General features: G+C 30.3%; 7 protein-coding genes across 7 annotated transcripts; 5 read left to right on the top strand and 2 right to left on the bottom strand.

Annotated features, from left to right (window-relative positions):
- Positions 1 to 1,321: 1,321 nt before the first annotated feature.
- Positions 1,322 to 3,046, top strand: CLG1 (Clg1p; the record flags this gene model as incomplete). Its single annotated transcript, XM_004179762.1, has 1 exon — positions 1,322 to 3,046. The coding sequence occupies one exon, from the start codon at positions 1,322 to 1,324 to the stop codon at positions 3,044 to 3,046; it is 1,725 nt and encodes a 574-aa protein (XP_004179810.1).
- A 1,307-nt stretch (positions 3,047 to 4,353) lies between these two features.
- Positions 4,354 to 5,493, top strand: NCS6 (Ncs6p; the record flags this gene model as incomplete). The annotated part of the gene is made up of 1 exon (XM_004179761.1): positions 4,354 to 5,493. The coding sequence occupies one exon, from the start codon at positions 4,354 to 4,356 to the stop codon at positions 5,491 to 5,493; it is 1,140 nt and encodes a 379-aa protein (XP_004179809.1).
- Positions 5,494 to 5,932: 439 nt separating this feature from the next.
- ZRG8 (Zrg8p) lies at positions 5,933 to 9,544 on the top strand (the record flags this gene model as incomplete). The annotated part of the gene is made up of 1 exon (XM_004179760.1): positions 5,933 to 9,544. One exon carries the CDS (start codon positions 5,933 to 5,935, stop codon positions 9,542 to 9,544), a length of 3,612 nt encoding a protein of 1,203 aa, XP_004179808.1.
- Positions 9,545 to 9,949: 405 nt separating this feature from the next.
- On the bottom strand, positions 9,950 to 14,122 carry FIR1 (Fir1p; the record flags this gene model as incomplete). Its single annotated transcript, XM_004179759.1, has 1 exon — positions 9,950 to 14,122. One exon carries the CDS (start codon positions 14,120 to 14,122, stop codon positions 9,950 to 9,952), a length of 4,173 nt encoding a protein of 1,390 aa, XP_004179807.1.
- Positions 14,123 to 15,738: 1,616 nt separating this feature from the next.
- On the top strand, positions 15,739 to 16,434 carry TBLA0C04910 (Rab family GTPase; the record flags this gene model as incomplete). Its single annotated transcript, XM_004179758.1, has 1 exon — positions 15,739 to 16,434. One exon carries the CDS (start codon positions 15,739 to 15,741, stop codon positions 16,432 to 16,434), a length of 696 nt encoding a protein of 231 aa, XP_004179806.1.
- Positions 16,435 to 17,049: 615 nt separating this feature from the next.
- CHZ1 (Chz1p) lies at positions 17,050 to 17,487 on the bottom strand (the record flags this gene model as incomplete). Its single annotated transcript, XM_004179757.1, has 1 exon — positions 17,050 to 17,487. One exon carries the CDS (start codon positions 17,485 to 17,487, stop codon positions 17,050 to 17,052), a length of 438 nt encoding a protein of 145 aa, XP_004179805.1.
- A 349-nt stretch (positions 17,488 to 17,836) lies between these two features.
- SMB1 (mRNA splicing protein SMB1) lies at positions 17,837 to 18,379 on the top strand (the record flags this gene model as incomplete). Its single annotated transcript, XM_004179756.1, has 1 exon — positions 17,837 to 18,379. One exon carries the CDS (start codon positions 17,837 to 17,839, stop codon positions 18,377 to 18,379), a length of 543 nt encoding a protein of 180 aa, XP_004179804.1.
- Between the last annotated feature and the right edge of the window lie 2,605 nt (positions 18,380 to 20,984).

The following is a 20,984-nucleotide window of genomic DNA, read 5'->3' as shown; positions in this document are numbered from 1 at the left end:
AATAAAACGTATACACAATTATCTAGGATATACTTAATTTGTGGCACGCCAAGTATCACATGACTCTTGTTCTTTTGTATCTTTTGTGACACTTCTAGCTCCTTTCTTTTGTTCCGTGGATGACAAAATCGGTCTTATTTTGTGGCCTGAGTGGTATCCCACCCACTTGAAATTTTGCCATTCGGCGAAACGTCTCGGCTCGTTTTGGAGGTGATGATGAGCTGGAAATGTTCAACAAACAGGCCTTTGGAATATTATTCCATCATGAATATAGAATTGAAAGATGAAATATATAAATATATAAAACTGTTTAGGTCATTTTTTTTCGTCTTGAGATTAGAAGAGACCATACCAAGCCATATCACCCCCATATATCACCCCGTTATTTAATACGAAAAAGTAATAGAATATAAGAATATAAGAATATAATATAATATAATACAATATAATAATCTTTTCAACTACTAACAAATATCCAAATACTGAAAAAAAAAAATCAACAACCAGTAGTAAGCTAATACGATAGGCAGAATATAAATAAAAGAAGATTCAAAGAACTAATCAATCAAAAAAAATTATTTTTTAATTTTTTTTTTTTTTTTTTTGTTTAACTCTCTCTTTGTTTATACAAAACTTTATCTTTTTAACTTAAGCCTAAGAAGCCTAAGAAGCCTAAGAAGTCTGCAATTTAAACTTCTTCTACTTGATCTATTTTTTGTGGTGGTCACTAACTGTTTTACTCGTTAGTGTCGTTGCAGAATCTCAAAAAAAAAGTTGATTTAATTGACTGACTACTGATTGACTGATTGACTCACTGACTAACTACCTGTTTCTTTTTTTTTTTCTCTATCGATCATTTTGTTTGGTTTTTTATTATATTTATTAAATATATTTGTGTCTTATTGAATTTATTTAATTATATTAATTTTCCTCCATTTTCATCCATTCTACTTACTCATAACCACTACTACTACTACTACTTCTGCTGCTGTTAATCCTCAGTTCAAAGAGGCTATCTTAAATTAAAGAATAAAAAAAACCCTCTTTCAACTTAACTACTTTACTCTTAACTTTTTTTACTTATTTTTTTTCATTCGTCACCTCTGATAATTTAGTTTTCTTTTTATTTTATTTGAAATAGTTATTCACTTAATTTGTTTCAATAAAATATAACTAATAATAATATTAATAACTCATTAAAAATTAATTTTATTATATTACTCACATTTTTATTTTTAAATTCATTCGTTATCCATTACCTTTTGACTTTATTTATTTTTTTTAAAAAAAAGTAATACTCTTCACAAATTTTTTTGTAAATATGACTGCTGTTAGTGCTTCTTTTGATTCTATGTTGTATAATATTAGAGCTCATAATATCATCAATAATTACCCAGCAAATACTGCTCTTCCAACCACCACCACTACGATTACAAACATCACATCTGCTCCTACTTCCACCACCTGTTCATCTACATTCCCTCAAAGAATGCTTCCTCCTCCACCTGGGATGATAAACCATACTAATACAAATCCTACTACTAATACAAATACAAACGCAGCTGTTGCTTCTGCTCCATTATTGGCACCTGTAAATCAAATGCAAATGCAACTTCAAATGCAAATGCAAATGAATTTACAATTACAATCCCAATTACAAATGAACATGCAGTTACAACTACCAAATCCATATTATAATTCTGCTACTAATAATCAACCTCAACAACAACCATTTGTTGCACCACAGATTAACGCACCACCTCAACAAATTAATATGGCACAACCACCACCTGCTCCTCAACAACAGACTGTTTTCCAGGAAGAACAGATTAACGGTGGGGTAAGTCAGGTGTTGGATTATAATTTGCAGTACATGTCGGAGTATGTTGTTAATTACACCAATATCATTTTTAATCCTTCTTATTCAATGGATAAGAATCAATTAGATGATAATAACATGCCAACCACCACAATTGATTTATTCATTAAAGGTGTCTCTTCTGTTTTGAATGCTACAAGATTACCTTCAGTAACTATATTTTTGGCATTAGATTATTTATCAAAATATATTACTAAATTACCAAATGGTATTGCTTCTATTGGCGGTAATTCTGTTAATGTAATTTATCAAAATACAATGATATCATTTATACTAGCAAACAAATTTAATGATGATAAAACTTTTACAAATAAATCTTGGTCAGATGCTACTGGTATTAAATTGAAGTTTATTAATGAATATGAAAAAAATTGGTTAAAGATTTTTGATTGGAAATTGTATGATGATAAATTCATTTCTTATAATGATTATGTTAATGCTTTTGAATATTTTTGCAAAAAATATCAACCACAAAATACTAATTCATTATTGAACACTCCACTTCATTCCTCTTCAATTCCAATTTCTATTCCATTACCAAATTCAACTTCACCAACTTCACTATCTTCTTCAACTTCATCTTTCTATAACAATTCCTTTGATCAATCAGTTTATTCAATTACTCCTTCTACTTCATATAATAATATGATGATGAATAATAGTAATAATAGTTCTAATACAAAGAATTACAACAATTATTCAAAATATTTACCTTCAAAAGGTTTTGAAACTCCAAGTAATATTAACTCAAATATTTACCCATCTCCTTCTTATGCTAATAATTTTTATTATAATCCAAATAACAATACAACTACTACCATATCAAGTAATACAAATAATATTTCAAAACCAAATGCTTTGAATATTGCTTCTATTTGTACTCCAATTTCACAATTTAGTCCTTCTGATGTGTCTTTTAATTCCTTCCTCCCACAAACTTCTCAAATTGTTCAACAATCAAATACTTGTTCGATTCCACAATTGATGCAACCTCCACAGATTATTCATCAACCTCATCAAATGAATTTAAATTCTTTGCCATATTGGAATCTTGACCAACAGCCTCACCAAAACTATAACACAACTGCTTCTACTACTAATAATAATAATATTAGAATTGAAAAATTAAGATATCCACCTTTTGAAAATTATTCAACTGTCTATTAATCTTCACATTTTTTTACACTTTTTTTATGCTTCTACCTTTTTTTCTAATCCATTGATATATATGAATACTTCGAATTATTATGGCCATAATACTCTTATGAGATCATTAGAGCTAATAATATCGAACGTAGCATAAATTCAAATTTTTAAATATTAAAAAAAATAATAATATAAAATAAAAAAAAATACGGCAAGTTAAAACTAAAAGTCAAAAATAGAAGGTATATTATTATACTTCAACCAATTTTCGAGAGCGAATACATCTAAATATAATTTATAAAACAAAAAAAATTACGTTTTTAAAAGAACATTAAAAAAAATAAGAAAACAACAACTCATTGGTATTTGGGATTTAAATTTTTTTTTATTAAAATTCATTTAATACTGTTTTTTACTATTCAATTTTTTATTACTAAATCTTTTTTGAGGACCTCTTAACTGAGCCATCCACTATTAACCAAAAAAAAAAACTTTCAAAAAAAAATCTATAAAAAATATAGAAGAATTCTTCTTCAAAAATTTACAAAAAAAGGGAAAAAAATATTGCTTTTATTGTAATAAAAGTTTTATAAAAATACCAAAAAAACATTTTACTTTTATTTCTGTTTTTATTTTACTAGTTTGTTTTATTAGAGGGCAAACAAATCACACATAATTTTTTAAAAATTTTTTCAAGTAAAAAAAATTCAAAATATCATAATCTCCTATTCATTATCAATTTAATTCTATTTTCATTTTTATTTTATTTTCCTCATTAGATTAATAATGCTCAATTAAGGGTTCTTATTGTATGAACTCATTAAAACATTTTGTTTTCTAAATGATTAAACAAAAATTACCAAAAAAAAAAAAAATTATTTGAAATAGGTAGAGAACTCCCAAAAATATCTTTATATAAAATAGTACAATACAATTCAATATAAAATTATATTTATTTATTGACATACACATCCTAATATCTAATAAATTTTAAATATACAATAGTATTTCTATACTATTGTACGTCTTCAGTGAATTAAATATTGTAACTACGAAAATATTTTTAGAATTTCTCAATGAAATTTTAAAGCTTTTATATTAAACGTAATGATTATTGTACTTTTCTGACAATACTTAAATATTTATTTTAGTCAAGTCTTGTGAAGGTATCATTTTTTTTGCCTTAGTAATAGATATGTCATTCCCCGGTAATTGGAAAAAAAAATAAAAATAAAAATATGCGATGAGCTGTAATTATATTAGTATTGATACTTTTTTGTATTAGAAAAGGAGTATTAGCAAGCATAAAGCTATACAACTAAATATCCATGTCTTATACTCCACCAACTGATCCAACCAATAAGCAGCCAGTGAAGTTATCACAATTATGTGAAATATGTCATTCACGTAAGGCTATTATTAGAAGACCCAAAAATTTGCAAAAAATTTGCAAATTATGTTTTTATCATGTTTTTGAAACTGAAATACACAATACTATAGTATCTACGAAATTATTTTATCCTGGTGAAACTGTTGCTGTGGGAGCGTCAGGTGGTAAGGATTCCACTGTATTAGCTTATATAATGAAACTACTGAATGAAAGACATCATTATGGCATTAATATTGTGTTATTGAGTGTTGATGAAGGTATCGTTGGTTATAGAGATGATTCATTGGCTACTGTGAAAAGAAATCAAAAACAATATAATTTACCATTAGAAATTGTGTCTTATAAAGAATTATATAATTGGACAATGGATGAAATTGTGGAAATCGTTGGGATTAGAAATAGTTGCACATATTGTGGGGTTCTTAGAAGACAGGCATTAGACCGTGGTGCAAATAAGCTAGGGATAAAACATGTTGTAACTGGGCATAATGCAGATGATATGGCAGAGACAGTATTAATGAATATATTACGTGGTGATGTAGCACGTCTTGAGAAATCTACAGCTATTTTAACTGAGAGTAATGGTTCGCCCATCAAACGTTCTAAACCATTTAAATATATGTATCAAAAGGAAATTGTACTGTATGCACATTATAAGAAATTGGATTATTTTTCTACGGAATGCACATATGCACCAGAGGCTTTTAGAGGTACCGCTAGAGAATATATGAAAAATCTTGAAGCTATTAGACCAAGTTGCATTATCGATATTATCCATAGTGGGGAAAATCTAGTATTAAAACCTAAACAAGCAAAGAAGAAAACTACAGTAAAGAAAAGTACAGCAAATAAAAATAAAATTCAAAATGAAAATACTGAAGACAATAAGCAAGTATTTGTCGATGGGAATAGGTGTGAAAGATGTGGTTACTTATCTAGTAATAAGATATGTAAAGCATGTATTTTACTAGAAGGTTTAGAGATGAACAGGCCCAAAGTTAACGTATCCAATGCTCATGAAGATTCAGAAGATGGGGCTGCTAAAAATCTGAGAACATTAGAACGTCTACATTTCTAATCATTATACGGATACTTAGCTTTTATGCTTCTATGAACAGATATATATATATATATATATAATTTCATAGTATAGATTATGTAGAAATAAATGCCTATATATTCAAATAGATATTTTTTGATCATTTTCATTTGATATAACATAATTCGGATTATTCTAAACACACAATGTTGAAATTTTCCGATTCCGGATGAACGTATTACAATGCCCAATTGAGAAAAGTTGCAAATAGCAAGAATTGATATGAAGTCTGCAGGCTAGTAAATAATGAAATATTTTGCAGCCAGACTCTTAGGGTCTAATACTGCAGTTTAATTAACAGAATGTGTTATTTGCTGAGTCCCACCAAATAGAAAGTTTACAGAAAAACAAGTAGCAAACGATCATCATTAGATAACTCTAACGAGTATCTTTGCAACAACGCGTAAGCAACAGTATCATGTTTTCATTTATCAAGTCCCATAAAAAATCACATTCTTTAGACTTGAACCCTAATAAATCCAACTCAAATGCATCAACCCCTAGTGCAGTTACCCCTACTACGCCTACAAGGTCAAGGGCATCTGGAGATCATGTTCAAAGAACACCTCCTCCGTCAACCTCAAATATGGGCTCTCCTAGAACTCCCTCTACTGATTCACCCTATAAAAGACATAAATTTCCTGGAAATCTTTTTCGAAACTCAGTCTCTGACTATAGCACTTTTGATTTACCGATGTCTAATGTTACCCCTTCCTTACCTCCAAATAATGTCTCAAAATCACCTGCTATAAGAGGTACCATAACACATTCTTGGGGTACAGCCACTTCATCACATAAAGAAAGTGTAGTACCACAAAGTGTCATTGTGTTGAACACATCTACCGAAACTGTGAATATTACATCTCCAAAAAAATATAGAAATAATAGTAATAATAGTGCCATAAGCGATGGAAGTACAAGGAGTACTAGTACATCTAAAGAGAAAAAAAATCTCAATAGAAATATCAAAATATTGTCAAATGATGATTTTATCAAAATGAGTAAGAGCTCTAGTATAAATCCAGATTTTTTAAATTCAGTGGGTTTGAATACTATGGAAGATATTACCGATCCATCGTTAGAAGTAGGGTCTGGTTTATTAAAAGGTATATCTTTAGATGACCCTGCAATCATTAATGGAGCATCTTTTACTAATGATCATAGCATAAGATCATCTTCATTTGAAAGGCAACGTGTCAAGGATTCTTCCTCATTTGAGAAGTATTCTCTGAATTCTATAAAGACAGCAAATAGAAGATCTTCTCTAGAGCAAAATTCCATTAACGTAACCCCTTCAATTGAAAAGTATGGAATTAGAAAGTCTTCCTCCGTTGAAAAGAATACTGCATCAACTAATAGATCATCTTCATTAGAAAGTAATCACATTATGAGAGGGCGACTTTCATCATTGGAAAATAATCCTACATATGCAAACAGATCATCGTCATTTGAAAAACTTACAGCAAATAGATCTTCATGTTCAGATATAAATTCTAAAGGTAAAGTATCCTTAGATAATTCGTATCCTGTTACCACAAGAGTTGACAATAAAACTATTAAAGATAAATATAATTCAGTGGATATTGGCATACCAAAACAAGTTTCTGACACTAATTTCCTAAAGTCAGATATCATCGTACAAAATTCTATAGGAACTCCTGCTTCCCAAAAAGTATCGAGTCATCAACATATAAATTTATTAAATCCACCTGATATTGTACATAAGCAGAAAGCTGCCAACTCAAATTTGCCAAATAATGATGGCATTAATCTAAGCGCTGTAAATTATAATAAAATGAATCATGATACTGTCCATAATATGAAGCATCTTACTGCACATAATACCAATTATTCTACGACTTATAATACAAGCTATACAGCAGCTCATAACTCAAATTCAGATGTGTCTGTCACTACTGCATTACCTATTCTTACAGAAACCAAAGATTATAAAACTCCATCAAATAATTCTGACGCAGAAAGTTCAAATTATAGTGATTTTAGCGATTATGATGAAGATGAAGATGAGGACGAGGAAGATGATGATAATACTTCAAAATTCTCTTTCGAATATAATACCATTAATGGCAGAACTGCATCTATGAAATATTATTCATTTGATACCTCTAATAACCAAGATTCTACTACTGATAACAATAAAGTATATATTGATGATGTTTATGAAGATGAAGATTTTGATGAAGATTTAAATTACTATGATGATTTTGATATTCATGATTTTGTCAATAATGATGATGAATTTTTATCAAATAAATATATTGATGATGATGATTTTAGCGATGAAATGGTTAAGTCCTGTGGTAATAATATTGCGTTGAGGAGTCATGCGACACCAAAAATTACTAATCCTATTGATACAGATAATTTTACTAACGATATTCATGTTCCAATAATAAAAAATTCGATGGATACTGTCAAAAATTCAGAATCAAACATTCCGGAGAAAAAAAAAGTCATAAAATCATATAATGATTTGTTCCTGGACTCAGATGAGGATAATAACTATGCTAATCAGAGTAATAATTATTTGAATGATGATAGCACCGAGGATAGTGATGAAAGTTCTATAGTATCGTCGGTCAAAAGGTTAAGTTTACAGAAGACTCCTGAAATTATGCTGCATTATAATTCAAAAACTGACTCTGAAGGTACTTCACCAATGAAGGTTAGCTCGGTAATAGCTACACCTATTTCCAATACCATTGATGAAGTCATGGTGCCTAATCAAGCCACAGATAGTTCTCGTGAAAGCAATAAGAATATTTTAGGTGGAAAACCGCCAATAATTCCAACGGTTAAAATTACCAAACAATCGCCTATAAAATCGTTTTCTGATATATTTGATTTATCTGATGATGATGATGCAAGCAGCTTCAATTTTAATGACTCTATTACGGATGAAACTATGAAAGTTATGGCTTCAGATACACCAAGCAATAGTACGAATAATATTATCAATTCACCCCTAAATGATCTTTCGACTCCCGTAAATAAAATTACATATTCTTCTATGACTCCAATATCCACAAATTCAATTATAAATCCAATTCCGAATGCAACACCGCCTTCTGTCCCAGGTCCTCACTTAACTTCATTTAGTAATTCCTCAAGATCATGGCTGCATCAAACACTAAAGTATCATCAATTAAACAGTAATTTAGATAGCGAAATTTCTGGTCAAATGATGAATAACTTATATTTTATTGATGAAGTGGAGGAAGATGAATATAATTCAAAAGTCCAAGATAATATTTCGGATAACGATGATTACTACTTGGATGAAGTTAACAATGTTCCTGAAGATTTTAATTACGATAACCCCAATCATAATTCTTTACGGTCAAACTCTACTGGTTCTCCTATTTTGCGAACTACTAATAAAATTACTTTCAGAAATACCCATAGCTATCATGGGAAGCCTATTCAAATTGCTAAAGAAGATACCCCATTAAAGAAAAAACTGGAATTTAAAAATAAAACTGTAACTTTTTTCAATCATAATTTCCCAAGTCATAGTAGATCTCCATTAAGAGATGTTACAACCAGATCATTTTCTTCTCCAGAAAAAATAGACGTTACTAGTAAACATATGTTTATAAACGACAGCAAATTACATATTAATAATACTAATATCCATAATAATAATAGCAATAATACCCATATTCTTAATAATTGTAGTGGTCATATTAATAATAATAATAATAATAATAATAATAATAATAATAATAATAATAATAATAATAATAATAATAACATTAATAAAAATAATAATAATAACATTAATAAAAATAATAATAATTGTAATAATGGCACTGCCGCCCAGTTTGAAAATCAACCTACAACCCCTAAAAAGCAAAACACAAGCATGTTTACTGATCCTTTAACTAATGGTAATATTACTAATAATTATATGCCAATTCCCAATCTAAGCTTTCTAGATAATAACTATTCCTTAAGTCCAATCCAAGAAACATCTCCATCAGTTGATAATTCACCCAGGCTGAACTAGTTTTATTACAAGCCACTTTTTATCTAGTTTATATCGCATTTGCATTTCTTTTAATTTTTACTTTATCTCTCATTTGACCTTTTGTGCCTTCTATTTATTTAAATATCTACTATGGGGAGTAACTTTTCCCCCAATAGTTAATTCTCATTGTACTAATTAACTTATTTTTCAAGATTTAGTTTATAGCCGTTTTTTGATTAAACTTAAGCGATTAACCATTTCTGAAATGTCTTCGTTAATTAATCGTAAGGGCGTGGTAGGATATTACCGTACCGTTTTTTAATCTATAAACTAAATCACTATCATATTTAAATATATAGAGAAGGTGTTAAAATTCATATAAATTAAATTCAGCATTTTTAGTACCATAAAATATTGTTACATATATGGGATCAGAAAGTTTAACTACAATATATTGTTGTTATAGGCCTTTAAATCCATACTTAATCTTTTAAGAGCATCTTGTTGCGTATGCATTCTTCTTACTATAGGTTGGTTATTGTTACTCGATATTTTACTAATTTTGTCGGTGTAGGTATTATCTTGTAGCTCATTGCTCACCGATAAGTGATTTAAAACATCTCTAGCTTTATTAGCAGTCTCATCACACAAGTTTAGTAGCTCGCAAGAGGTTCCTACTTTTTGTTTTGAGTATCTTTTCAAATTTTGAGGGTTCCTCTTGTTATCTTTTCGTCTAAGGTCACTATTATTATCATTAAACGGAGAATTATCTCTATTTGTTTCTTTGGGATCATCCATTTTAATATTACCATTATAAGAGTTGATAGTAATTTTATCTTCAAAGTTTATTGGTTTCTTTGATTGAAGTATACTCATATTGGTAGAGGCAGGAGCTAATAATGTATGGTTATTATTTGAACTATATGCTGTCAAGTTAGTGTTATGTGTATGTTTGGAAAATTGTGAGTTTGAGGACATACTACTTTCGACATTTGAAACTGATCTTTGGGTGGCTGTCTTAATGAGAAAAAAATCCGAGTTATCAATTAAATTATCAACATTTTGTGGTGCAACTTTAGCTAAGCTTAAGGGATCAGTTAAAGGTATAGGGAAAGAATTCATTGAAGTTAATGGTTTAGTGGTAGATTTAGATGAAGATGGTTGTGATAAAGAGACTTTTTTAGATAGCATTGAAGAGATTAAGCTGGGACTAGTAGCCTGATTACTTCCTTTTGTAAGTTCATCAATATATTCCTTCTCACTCAACTTACTAGGTTGAAATTGTAATTTTTCTCCGTCAAATGACAAATCTATATTCGTTTCGGATATTACCATAAGACTCTCCTGTGTAATATTTTCTTCACCCTGAACTGATTTTATTTCAAAGGAAAACGTGTCACTATCTTCCTTATCATTCGATATGCTCTCATAATCAACTTCAGCTAAGCTATCTGTCCTGTGTCTATTAATTTGATTGTTAGGAACTCTCTTACTATCAGTTTTTGATTTTGTTGTATCGAATTGGCTTATCGTTGTAGTTTCAACTGGTTGTGAATTAATTTTATCCTGTGAATTTAAATCTTCTTCATAATTGGTCATGTCATTAAATTGTTCAAAATATTGGTCATATTGTTTCATTTCTTCTAGTTCATATTTGTTAGTAGTTTTTTCTAGCAAACTGAATCCTTGTTTAACTTCATTTGTTTGAATAATTTGGTTCTCCTCATCATGCTGATATTCATCTAGAATATTATTAGAATTGGTATCAAAATTTTCATTAATATCTTCATTATCTAAAGACTCATGCTCCTGATCAGTTTGTGATAAGATTGTAATATGAGAAATATCCGGAATAAAACCAGAATAATCTTGTGTATAAGAGTTAATAGATATGTGACTTTTGTCTTGGATGTGCTTATTATGATGTGTTTCTAAGTTTGAATTTTCATTCTCAGTTAGACTCGTTGGTAAATAAAATAAACTTTGACTATCACTTTTGTGTGTGTTTAAAGGCATTAAGGAGTTACAATTCCTTGGTTCCGGAGCACTTTTAGGTGGAAATGTGTAACTATTTTGGTTGACAGTCCCAGTGGCATTCTCAGCTAGTAAAGAATCATTCATTAAAGTCGCGTTATTTTGTGTATTTAGAGAAGGGAAAGAGTACTCATTTTGGGTTTTACTACTTGGTAGGGTAGGAGGTGGAAAAGAATATCTACCAAGAGTTTCAGCTTCTTGAACATGACTAGGAGGGAACGAATACTTGATTGTATTTGTATTTTCTTGAGTATGAGAGGTATGGAAAATATTGTCATCCTGAATTGTACTACCCTGGAAATGAGGATTGGGAGAAAGATATTTACCTTCGTTTGTATTGTCTTGTGTATAAGTAGTATGTGAAGGTTCTTTATTTTGATGTATGTCTTCATTGAGATGAGACGTTAGAAGAGAGACCCCATTTTGATTTGTAGTTTCTTGAGAATGAGAATCAGATAAATAGTGGTTTTCCATATTTTTTACTTCATTGTTATTGAACATCATTTCAGGAGAGTTAGTATCAAGATCATTTGTAGAATCTGGTATAGAAATATGAGAAGTATTTAACAAGGAATTACGATTTAGACGTAACGGGGACCTTGAAGGAGCTACTAAGCTTGAGGTTGGTGGAGTTGAAGTTGCAGCAAATGAAAGATTAGAGCTATTTGATTTAGTCTTCGTTGGAGTGATGTCTGAATTAATATTATCATTAGAATAAGCAGATTCCATGTTTCTTAATGGTGAAGAGACCATTAGCTTTAGGGAATTTCCTTCATTCTTCACTTGAGGTGGGCTAGTAAGGTGACTTTTAGAGTCAAACGTTATTGGCACAGTTAGTTGTTTTTGAGGTTGAGTATTATCGTTCTCATGAATTGTCTCTAATTGTAAATCTTCTGGTATAATCTTGAAAACACTATCACTTCTTCTGTGTATATGAGATCTTCTTCTTTGATGTTCTGGTGACGCCATGTCTAATTTGTGGCTATTAATCAATTTGCTTCTTCTGGAATTGAAAGCTACGTCATTTGAAGAGGTATCTATTTTTAAATAATCATTAAAATCATCTTTATGGTCATCATTTACAGTTTCTGTTTGATTATTTGGAAATTTAAAATTCAAATTTAATTCATCAGTACCATTATTTGATGGTGAAGCTTTAGTATCATTTGGAGAAGGGTTAAATTGCTCAAAAAATTTTAAAGGATTGCCATTACTTGTTTTAGCAGGGCTATTCATAATTTCATCATTAACATCTGGAATAGCAATAACTTTTGAAGCAGACTGTAAAATTGTTAACGAATCTGTATTTGAAGTGGAAATAGATTGGGTATTAGAACAAGGCTGTACATCATTAGTTTCAGCTACTAAATCCTTTTTAATAATTGGTACTGGAGTTATGTTTTTCTTTCTAATATTTTTCATTTGTTTTCTTAGATTAACGTTTGCCTCTTGATCAATGCCTAAAGTATTATCTACCATATCATCATAATTGATTGAAATATCATGGTTTTCATCTGGTAATAGAGCAATCAATGAAACTAAACTATCATTGATGGAAGAGGAAAGACTTGAAGAAGTATTATCATTTGAACGATTGTTTTCTACTTGGTTTTCATCACCCTCTTCCGATGAACACGATGTAATAGAGTTATTAAAGGTAGAATATCCATTTCCATCAAAAATGATATCTGGATGTAATTTATTTTTATTTTTTGGTGATAAATAGGGAGGCAAGGAGATTTGTAAAGGTACTGAAATATTGAATTTATTTAAAGGAGAAGTAGGAGCCAAATATAGATTGTTTTGGATTGTATTTGTAGTAGTGATCAAATTGTTGTTGTTGTTTTTATTAGTGGATATGTCTCTTGAATTATTATTATTATTATTATTATTATTATGGCGCAGATGTAATGGTGATACTTGGCTTATTGTGCTGAGACTCGAATCATTAATTGTGGAAGGATTGAAAGAGGTATTGAACGAAGTGTTATTTATTGATATATTGGAAGAATTGTTATATGATTGGATTGTTGATACAATAATTGATTGTAATGATTTCGATCTCTCATGGGCATATTTCTTACTCATTGATGATTTATTGTTGTTGTTGTTGTTATTGGTGAAATCAGCAATGGAAATCGAATAATTATTTCTCTTGTGCTTGCTAGCAGGTTTAGGAGAACCCTTTGTATTTTTATTTGAAACATTTTTTGAAACATTGTTAAAATTTTTTTTAATCATATTTGCATTGTGGAATTCCCAAACATCTTTGGGGACATCCAACAAGACGTTTGAATTTGTAGTGAAGAAATGACCTTTTAAGGCACCCAAGTCTTCTGTTGAATGATTTGATGATTCTTGCATTTGTGATTCTAAAGGTACTGTGGATTTCTTTAATTGTGGTTGATTGTCACTTGTAATGGCAACGGCAGGAGCAGTGGGCTCAGCAATGTCGTCTGAAAAACGAACTTTCGAAGGTGAATTACTTTTTGTCCTTTTATGTTTGAGTATTGGCGATGGTGACCTATTCATTGGGGGAGATGTTGATACTGATGGTTTCAGGATTGCTGTTTTTTCATTCATTTTTTGGGAAGGTAGGTTGTATATTACAAATAAATAAAGAGGGTAGGGTGTGAGAAATGAGAAGTGAAATGCAGAAATATATATATATCGAATGGAGAGTATCGAGAATTTTAAATATTGAAAGGAGAATGTTTTGTTTTGTCTTTTGGATAGGGAAATAGAATATCGAAAAATCGAAAAAAAATATAAGAGTAATAATGAGTAGTTAATTAGTGCTTAATTATGGGTATGATGTATCGAGAATGCGAAGGTATAGAATATGTATTTAAAAAAAACATAAAAGTGAAATGAAAAATGTAATTAGAAATATAATAAAATAAAATACAGTCAAATGAATAGCAATAGAGATAGATAGAGTGTCCAATAGAGCAGAGTCGAATGACTTGATCAACCCTTAAAAAGAATGAATAGGTGAAAAAGCAAGTATCGAACTTAATGTTTATTTTCTATACTTATAGAATAACTAGTATATAAAACTTTATTATTTCACAAGCAATAATCATTTGTCCAAATTCATTCTTTATTCCATAGCCTATTTACACATCTTGTAGTTTCCCATAATAATAATATGGAAATTATCGTATTCAATTGTTGAAATTCTGTCCTAGAAGTCAAATCAAGGCCCATATCGAGCCCATTCTTCACTTTGTTGTTTTTTCCAATGCCCCTTTCCTTATTCGGCAACATGTTTACATCACTTCCGCATATGGATATCGACAAATTAGGTAAACCCCCACGAAAATTCTTGCTGGAAAATAGACCCCGCCATGTGAAAATCACGTGGCTTCTAAAGTTGCACGTGGTATAATAAAGTCACGTGATGCAGTTCATGCATGTGATTAATTAATCATGTGATTGGATCTTTACACGTGATCAGCATTTACCACGTGATACAAAATACGAGTGTTCCGGGTAAATCGAGTTGCACCCCGCTCCACATTCGCGGTCGCCTTCTTTCTACGAGAATATTGTGGCTACAACAACACGTCGAGACTTTATGCTGTGTTTTCTATGTCCTAGAACCTTGTCTCGTAAAGTATATTAGAATTAGAATTAGAATTAGAATTATATCAATGAGAATTAGAATTATCAATTGTACGATTATTATTATTCTACTGAAATTTTATTCTAATATATTTTTGTTTAATGGCGTTACGCATCATGTATCGGTTAAACAAAACAAGACTTCTATGATACTTATTTATCTAATTTAACTCTTATTATTTTGCTAATAATTTTTAAGAATTTATATTCTGTTTAATCTTTTATTTATTTAGTTTTGTACTTTATTGATTTATTTATTTATTTACTTATTATTTCATTCTTCGTTTATTTTTATCTTTATCTTCATTTTTGTTTTCCGTATTCCTAAAACGAAAACAGCTTTGAAATTTGAAATTTGAAATTTGATTGTGATTTTGATTTCGATTTTGATTTTGATTTTGATTTTGAAATTTACAAACAAACAAACATACTAACTTACAGATCTAAGATAGAATATCATATTACAAAGGGATTATTCCAATTGAAATTAATATAACACTATCAATTATATTTAAAAACACGAAACATCTCTTATAACCTCACTTATATTCGAACTTAAAAAAAACACAAACATGAGTAATGAAGATTATGGATATGATTATGACTACCTTTTCAAAATCGTGCTGATTGGGGATTCAGGTGTGGGGAAATCAAACTTATTGTCTAGATTCACAACAAACGAGTTCAACTTGGAATCTAAATCCACTATCGGTGTGGAATTTGCTACAAGAACTATTGAAGTGGAAGGTAAGAAAATTAAGGCTCAAATTTGGGACACAGCAGGTCAAGAACGTTATCGTGCTATCACTTCAGCCTATTACAGAGGTGCTGTTGGTGCATTGATTGTTTATGATATAAGTAAACCCTCTTCCTATGAAAACTGTCAACATTGGTTGACTGAATTGAGAGGTAATGCCGATGCTAATGTAGCTGTGGGGTTAATTGGGAATAAATCCGATTTGGATCATATGAGAGCAGTTCCTACTGATGAAGCTAAGAATTTCGCTCAAGAAAATCAATTGTTATTCACAGAAACCTCCGCTTTACAATCATCAAACGTAGACCAAGCTTTTAGAGAATTGATCACAGCTATATATCAAATGGTATCTAAACATCAAGTAGATATGGCTGCTAATGACAACGATCCAAATTCAAATTCAAATAATTCAAGTAATAATAAATCAAATAATTCTCCAAATGGGCCAACCATTAGTTTAACTCCTGCTCCAAATGAAAAGAAGACAAAGGCTTCAGGAAATTGTTGTTAAATGATGTATTATACTATAAAATCGATATATTATTCTATTGTTGGTTTGTTGTTATTGTTCTTTTTGACTGCTTATATACATATCTTTCTCTTCTTTATCACAATAATCATTCAGTTACATACTTACAACTACACTTACTTTAAAAATTAAAATTTAAAAAGCCTACTAGTACCCTTACATTTACCATTACACTTAAACTTACACTTACACCTACGCTAATACTATAATACTTACAGTTATTTTATATTGTTTTTTTATTAATTTTACCATTCCCAATTTCCAAAATTACAGCTTGGTTTTGTTCCATTATAACTCTACTATTATATTATATCATATTATATCATATCATATCGTATCATATTGTGTCGTATCATCTTTATCGTATTTTAACTTTTATTATTATGTATATTGTCTATTTACTGCCCTACTTCTAGTAATATTATTAATCACCTATTTATCAAATCTATCATTATTATCATTAGTCAACTGTTCCATTAAAAATTAATACAATATCACACAAGCACGCGCACACGCACATATATATATATATATATATATATACTATCAATATAAGCATATACATTATCATTAGCCAATTTAATTGGTGATTTACAGTTATTCTGCTTTGAAATCTTCATCTTCTTCTTCGTCCTCATCTTCATCTTTTGAAGAATCCTTCTTTTGAGAATCCTTTTTTTCTTCATCTAATTTCTTAGCAATCTCTTTGAAATTAACAATCTTACCTCTAGTTCTTCTACCACCAGTAATGATATTACTTGTATCGATTTCTTCCAATGCATCTTCATCTTGATCTTTGGCTAATACTGCATCCAATTTATCATCGTCTTCAATGTCATCAATATCTACTTCTTTATCGCCAGTCTTCTTGAGATCATTATCTTTATTTTTTTCTTCTTTAGTAATTTCTGCATCATAGTCATCATAATTTCTTCTTCTTCTTTTTTTCTTGCTATGATCATTGGTTTCCTTTACAGACACTTCTTTTGTTTCTGTTTCTTCTTCAATGGCTCTTTTTTTTTCAATGTCAGACATCTTCGAGTGGTAAATTTGTTGTTGTTGGAATTTATAAAGATATTATGTTTGTAATTTTGAAGATCTCTTTTAAAACATAATTACTAGAATATGGGTGAATTAGGAATATAGTTGGGGATCTTTATGAAAGCCATGTAAGTAGTGTATTGTAGCCTGTTTTTTCCAAAACCACGTGGTCTCGCGCGAATAAAAAAAAAGAACTATTTTTTAAGTTTAAATATTTTTGAATTTAAAATTTAAAATTTTCTTTATTCTAATACTGTATATATTATGTTAGAAAAAAGAAAATAAAATAAAAAAAAAAAGTGAAATAACACATACAAGTCATACCAATAATAGGTACAGAACAATGAATAATATAAGTGTAAAACATAATAGTAGGTTATCACATCTAATAAATTACAAAATCCGTGTGATTACAATTGATGATAAAGTTTATATCGGAGAATTATTATCATTTGATAATCATATGAATCTTATATTGAACAATTGTATTGAACAAAGAATACCGAAAACTCAATTACCCAAGTTAAAAGATTTGAAATCAAAAGACAGTATTCGTATAGAGAAAAGAACTCTAGGTTTAATCATTTTAAGAGGAGATCAAATCTTAACTACAATGGTGGAAGATAAGCCTTTACTGAATAAAAGTCAGCGATTACAAAAGGAAAAACAACAATCTAAGATCATTAGTAAAAATAGACGTTCTAGATATTACAATTCGAAAACAAATAAGAGCAGTAGCACGAATACAAATGAAAATAAAAAAATAAAAAATAAAAATAATAATGTCAACAATAACAACAATGCTAATACTAGGCCTGCTGGAAATCCAACTAATAAACCCGTTGTAAGGAAATTCCAACCTCCACCAGGCTTTGTTAAGAGATAGACACCTATGTATAACTAACGACACTTTTGCATAATAGCATAAACAGGTATATGTGTACTTTTCTAAAAATATATATTATAATTAAGTATACAAAGTTAAATTAAATAAGAAATTAAGATACTTCCCCGCAAATTGTAATATAATTTATCAATTAAAAATTAATTCGGATCAATTCACATATATTATATTTATTTCAAATTTCGGAAAATTTCAAATATAATGAAACAAGTTAACCGAGATATATCAATAATATATTTGTAAGATACGTTATAAAAATTATGCAACCAAGCAATTGTGCAATTGTGTAAATATTCAATAATATAATAGCAAAAAAAAAATCGTATTCCCCCTATAATCACGCATTTATAATAACTATTACAGAAGAATGTAATTCGGTTTGAATACGTTAAGAAAAAATAACGAGACACGTTGTAGTAATAATTTTCGATCTTACAAGTTCGCCAATGTAAAGGTTATTTTATTGTAGAAAAGGGATAAATTGTACACAAACAAGATCATTTGAGCTTAGTCGATTTGAGTCAGGTCTTTTTTAGCTATATCCTTTTGAGTTGTCGTCCGGTATATTATTAGAAATGCTGACTATTGGTGGAAATTGCCTTTAGCGCACTTAAAACTCATTTAAGAAAGGATTAGAAATAAATAATTTCATCTAGCTAGGTGGAGTCGTATGTAATCAAAGAAAATGTTTTTCCGAACATAAACTCCATAAACGATTTCCAGTTATATATATACATATATTAATGTAAATTTCCCATTATACCCTTGAGGTATGTTTCTAGATGTATCTGCCGAGCATGAAAAAATAGCCGTGCGTTCGGAAAAACTTTCATGGAAAAATTATTTTGGTCTAACGATTAAATCCGCGAGAGTTTTTTCCAGATATTAAAGAAATAGAATATAAAACGGTTCTTATCAAAGGCAAAAGACGGAGCTAAAAATGCCAAGACGGTAGTCTAGTGTACGATACAAATTTTAATTTTCATGAAATATATGTTTGTTTGTTATTTATTCAACTTATAAACGTGTACAATCACTATTATTGTTACAATATGTATATGCATCTATATATTCGAGGAGAAAGCATTATCTTTAGCATCATGTGCAATCCAGTATTCACATGGAAGAGATTAGCTGCATAAATATATCTGTTATTCGATTAGCAAAAAACAAATGATAATATGCTTTGTCTTGAAAGAACCATACACTGACAAAAACAGAATATTCCGCGAAACTGTAATACAATAATGAGAGGTAAATAGTTTCCTCGCAAGCGATAACCGGTCTTTACCCCAGTCTTGAACGAAGTTGCATTTTGTTTTTTTCTTTTTCCTTGTATATTTATTTTTGGTTGCTACTTGCCTATTCTTGGCTTTTCAACTCTTTACAGATAGCTAGTAAAGAACAACTCACAAGACAATGTCTCACGAGTTTAAGGCTAGAATTTTTATCCATTATTATTATTATTATACACACACTATCTCTAGAAAATATCTCCTCACTATTATCCGATGACGTATTTGTGAAAATTTGCATTCACTTTCCTTTTCTCCAACTTTTGGGCCCGTCCGGAGAAACCCACGTATACAAATGGAAATTTCTCATTCTTGGTTACCTCACCAGGCAATTATACCTACGGGAATTTCAATGAAAATCCGGGTCCCCGTCCGATTGGGGCAGTGATACCTTTTTTGAGGCCACCTACAAGCCTCTCCGTGGAATACATCCCGTTTTTCGTGATATATTCCATCCGGCATTAGGCCGTTCGAGGTTTTTCCAGACCACTACGACCCTACCGTGACATCTACCCCAAAACGGCCTGCGCGTCCTTCTCCATTTGTTCCATCCCACAGTATCTACCGTGGCGGCACACAACATCCCGTTCTAATCCGGTAATCCACCCCGGGCCAGAACAGGTCACACCGCGAAACTGGGCAGAACGCGGCACCTATTTTCCTATTACAGCCAGCCCCGCCCCCGCGGTAAAACCACCGGAGCCGAGAGGTTGTTCCGAAGATATCATATGGAATGCGGGTGTTTCTGAGCCCGACCCGGCAAATGTTGTTCCGGCCCCGCGCCGCGTGGTTTCTCCGCGGATGCGACAGTATCTGGGGTCGGCCGCCGCCACGCAAAACCCCATTCGGATACAAATTGTTCCACGCTATTTTTCCGACGAATCACAAAGGTTTAATTGTGTAAGAATATCCTGGTGTTGTAAGTGTAGAGAGGAATTATAGGAGGAGGTTATTTACTATCAGTTCATAGTTTAGTTACTCCATTTTTATTGATAATAATGTATGGGCCATAACTTCACATGAATAATAATATTTCAACGAAAAAGAAAGTAAATTATCCACCACGTTAGGAAAGTGGTGCTTACTACAGGTGTTTGTTCCATTATATATAAATTTCTTTTAAACGATGGAGTTTCAGCATTTTATATAAATCATCGATGAATCTTTTCTTAGTCCAAATTCAATCTTTTCCAAGTTCAGTTTTATACTTATTGTGTGTTTGTTTTATTTATTAATCTTGGCCATTAGAGGTAACAAGGGTTAATTTATTTGAAGAAGATAAAATAATATAA

This window comes from Henningerozyma blattae, chromosome 3 (assembly GCF_000315915.1).
Source record: "Henningerozyma blattae CBS 6284 chromosome 3, complete genome".
NCBI classification, from domain to species: Eukaryota; Fungi; Ascomycota; class Saccharomycetes; order Saccharomycetales; family Saccharomycetaceae; genus Henningerozyma; species Henningerozyma blattae.
This window is presented reverse-complemented; position numbering and strand designations above follow the sequence as displayed.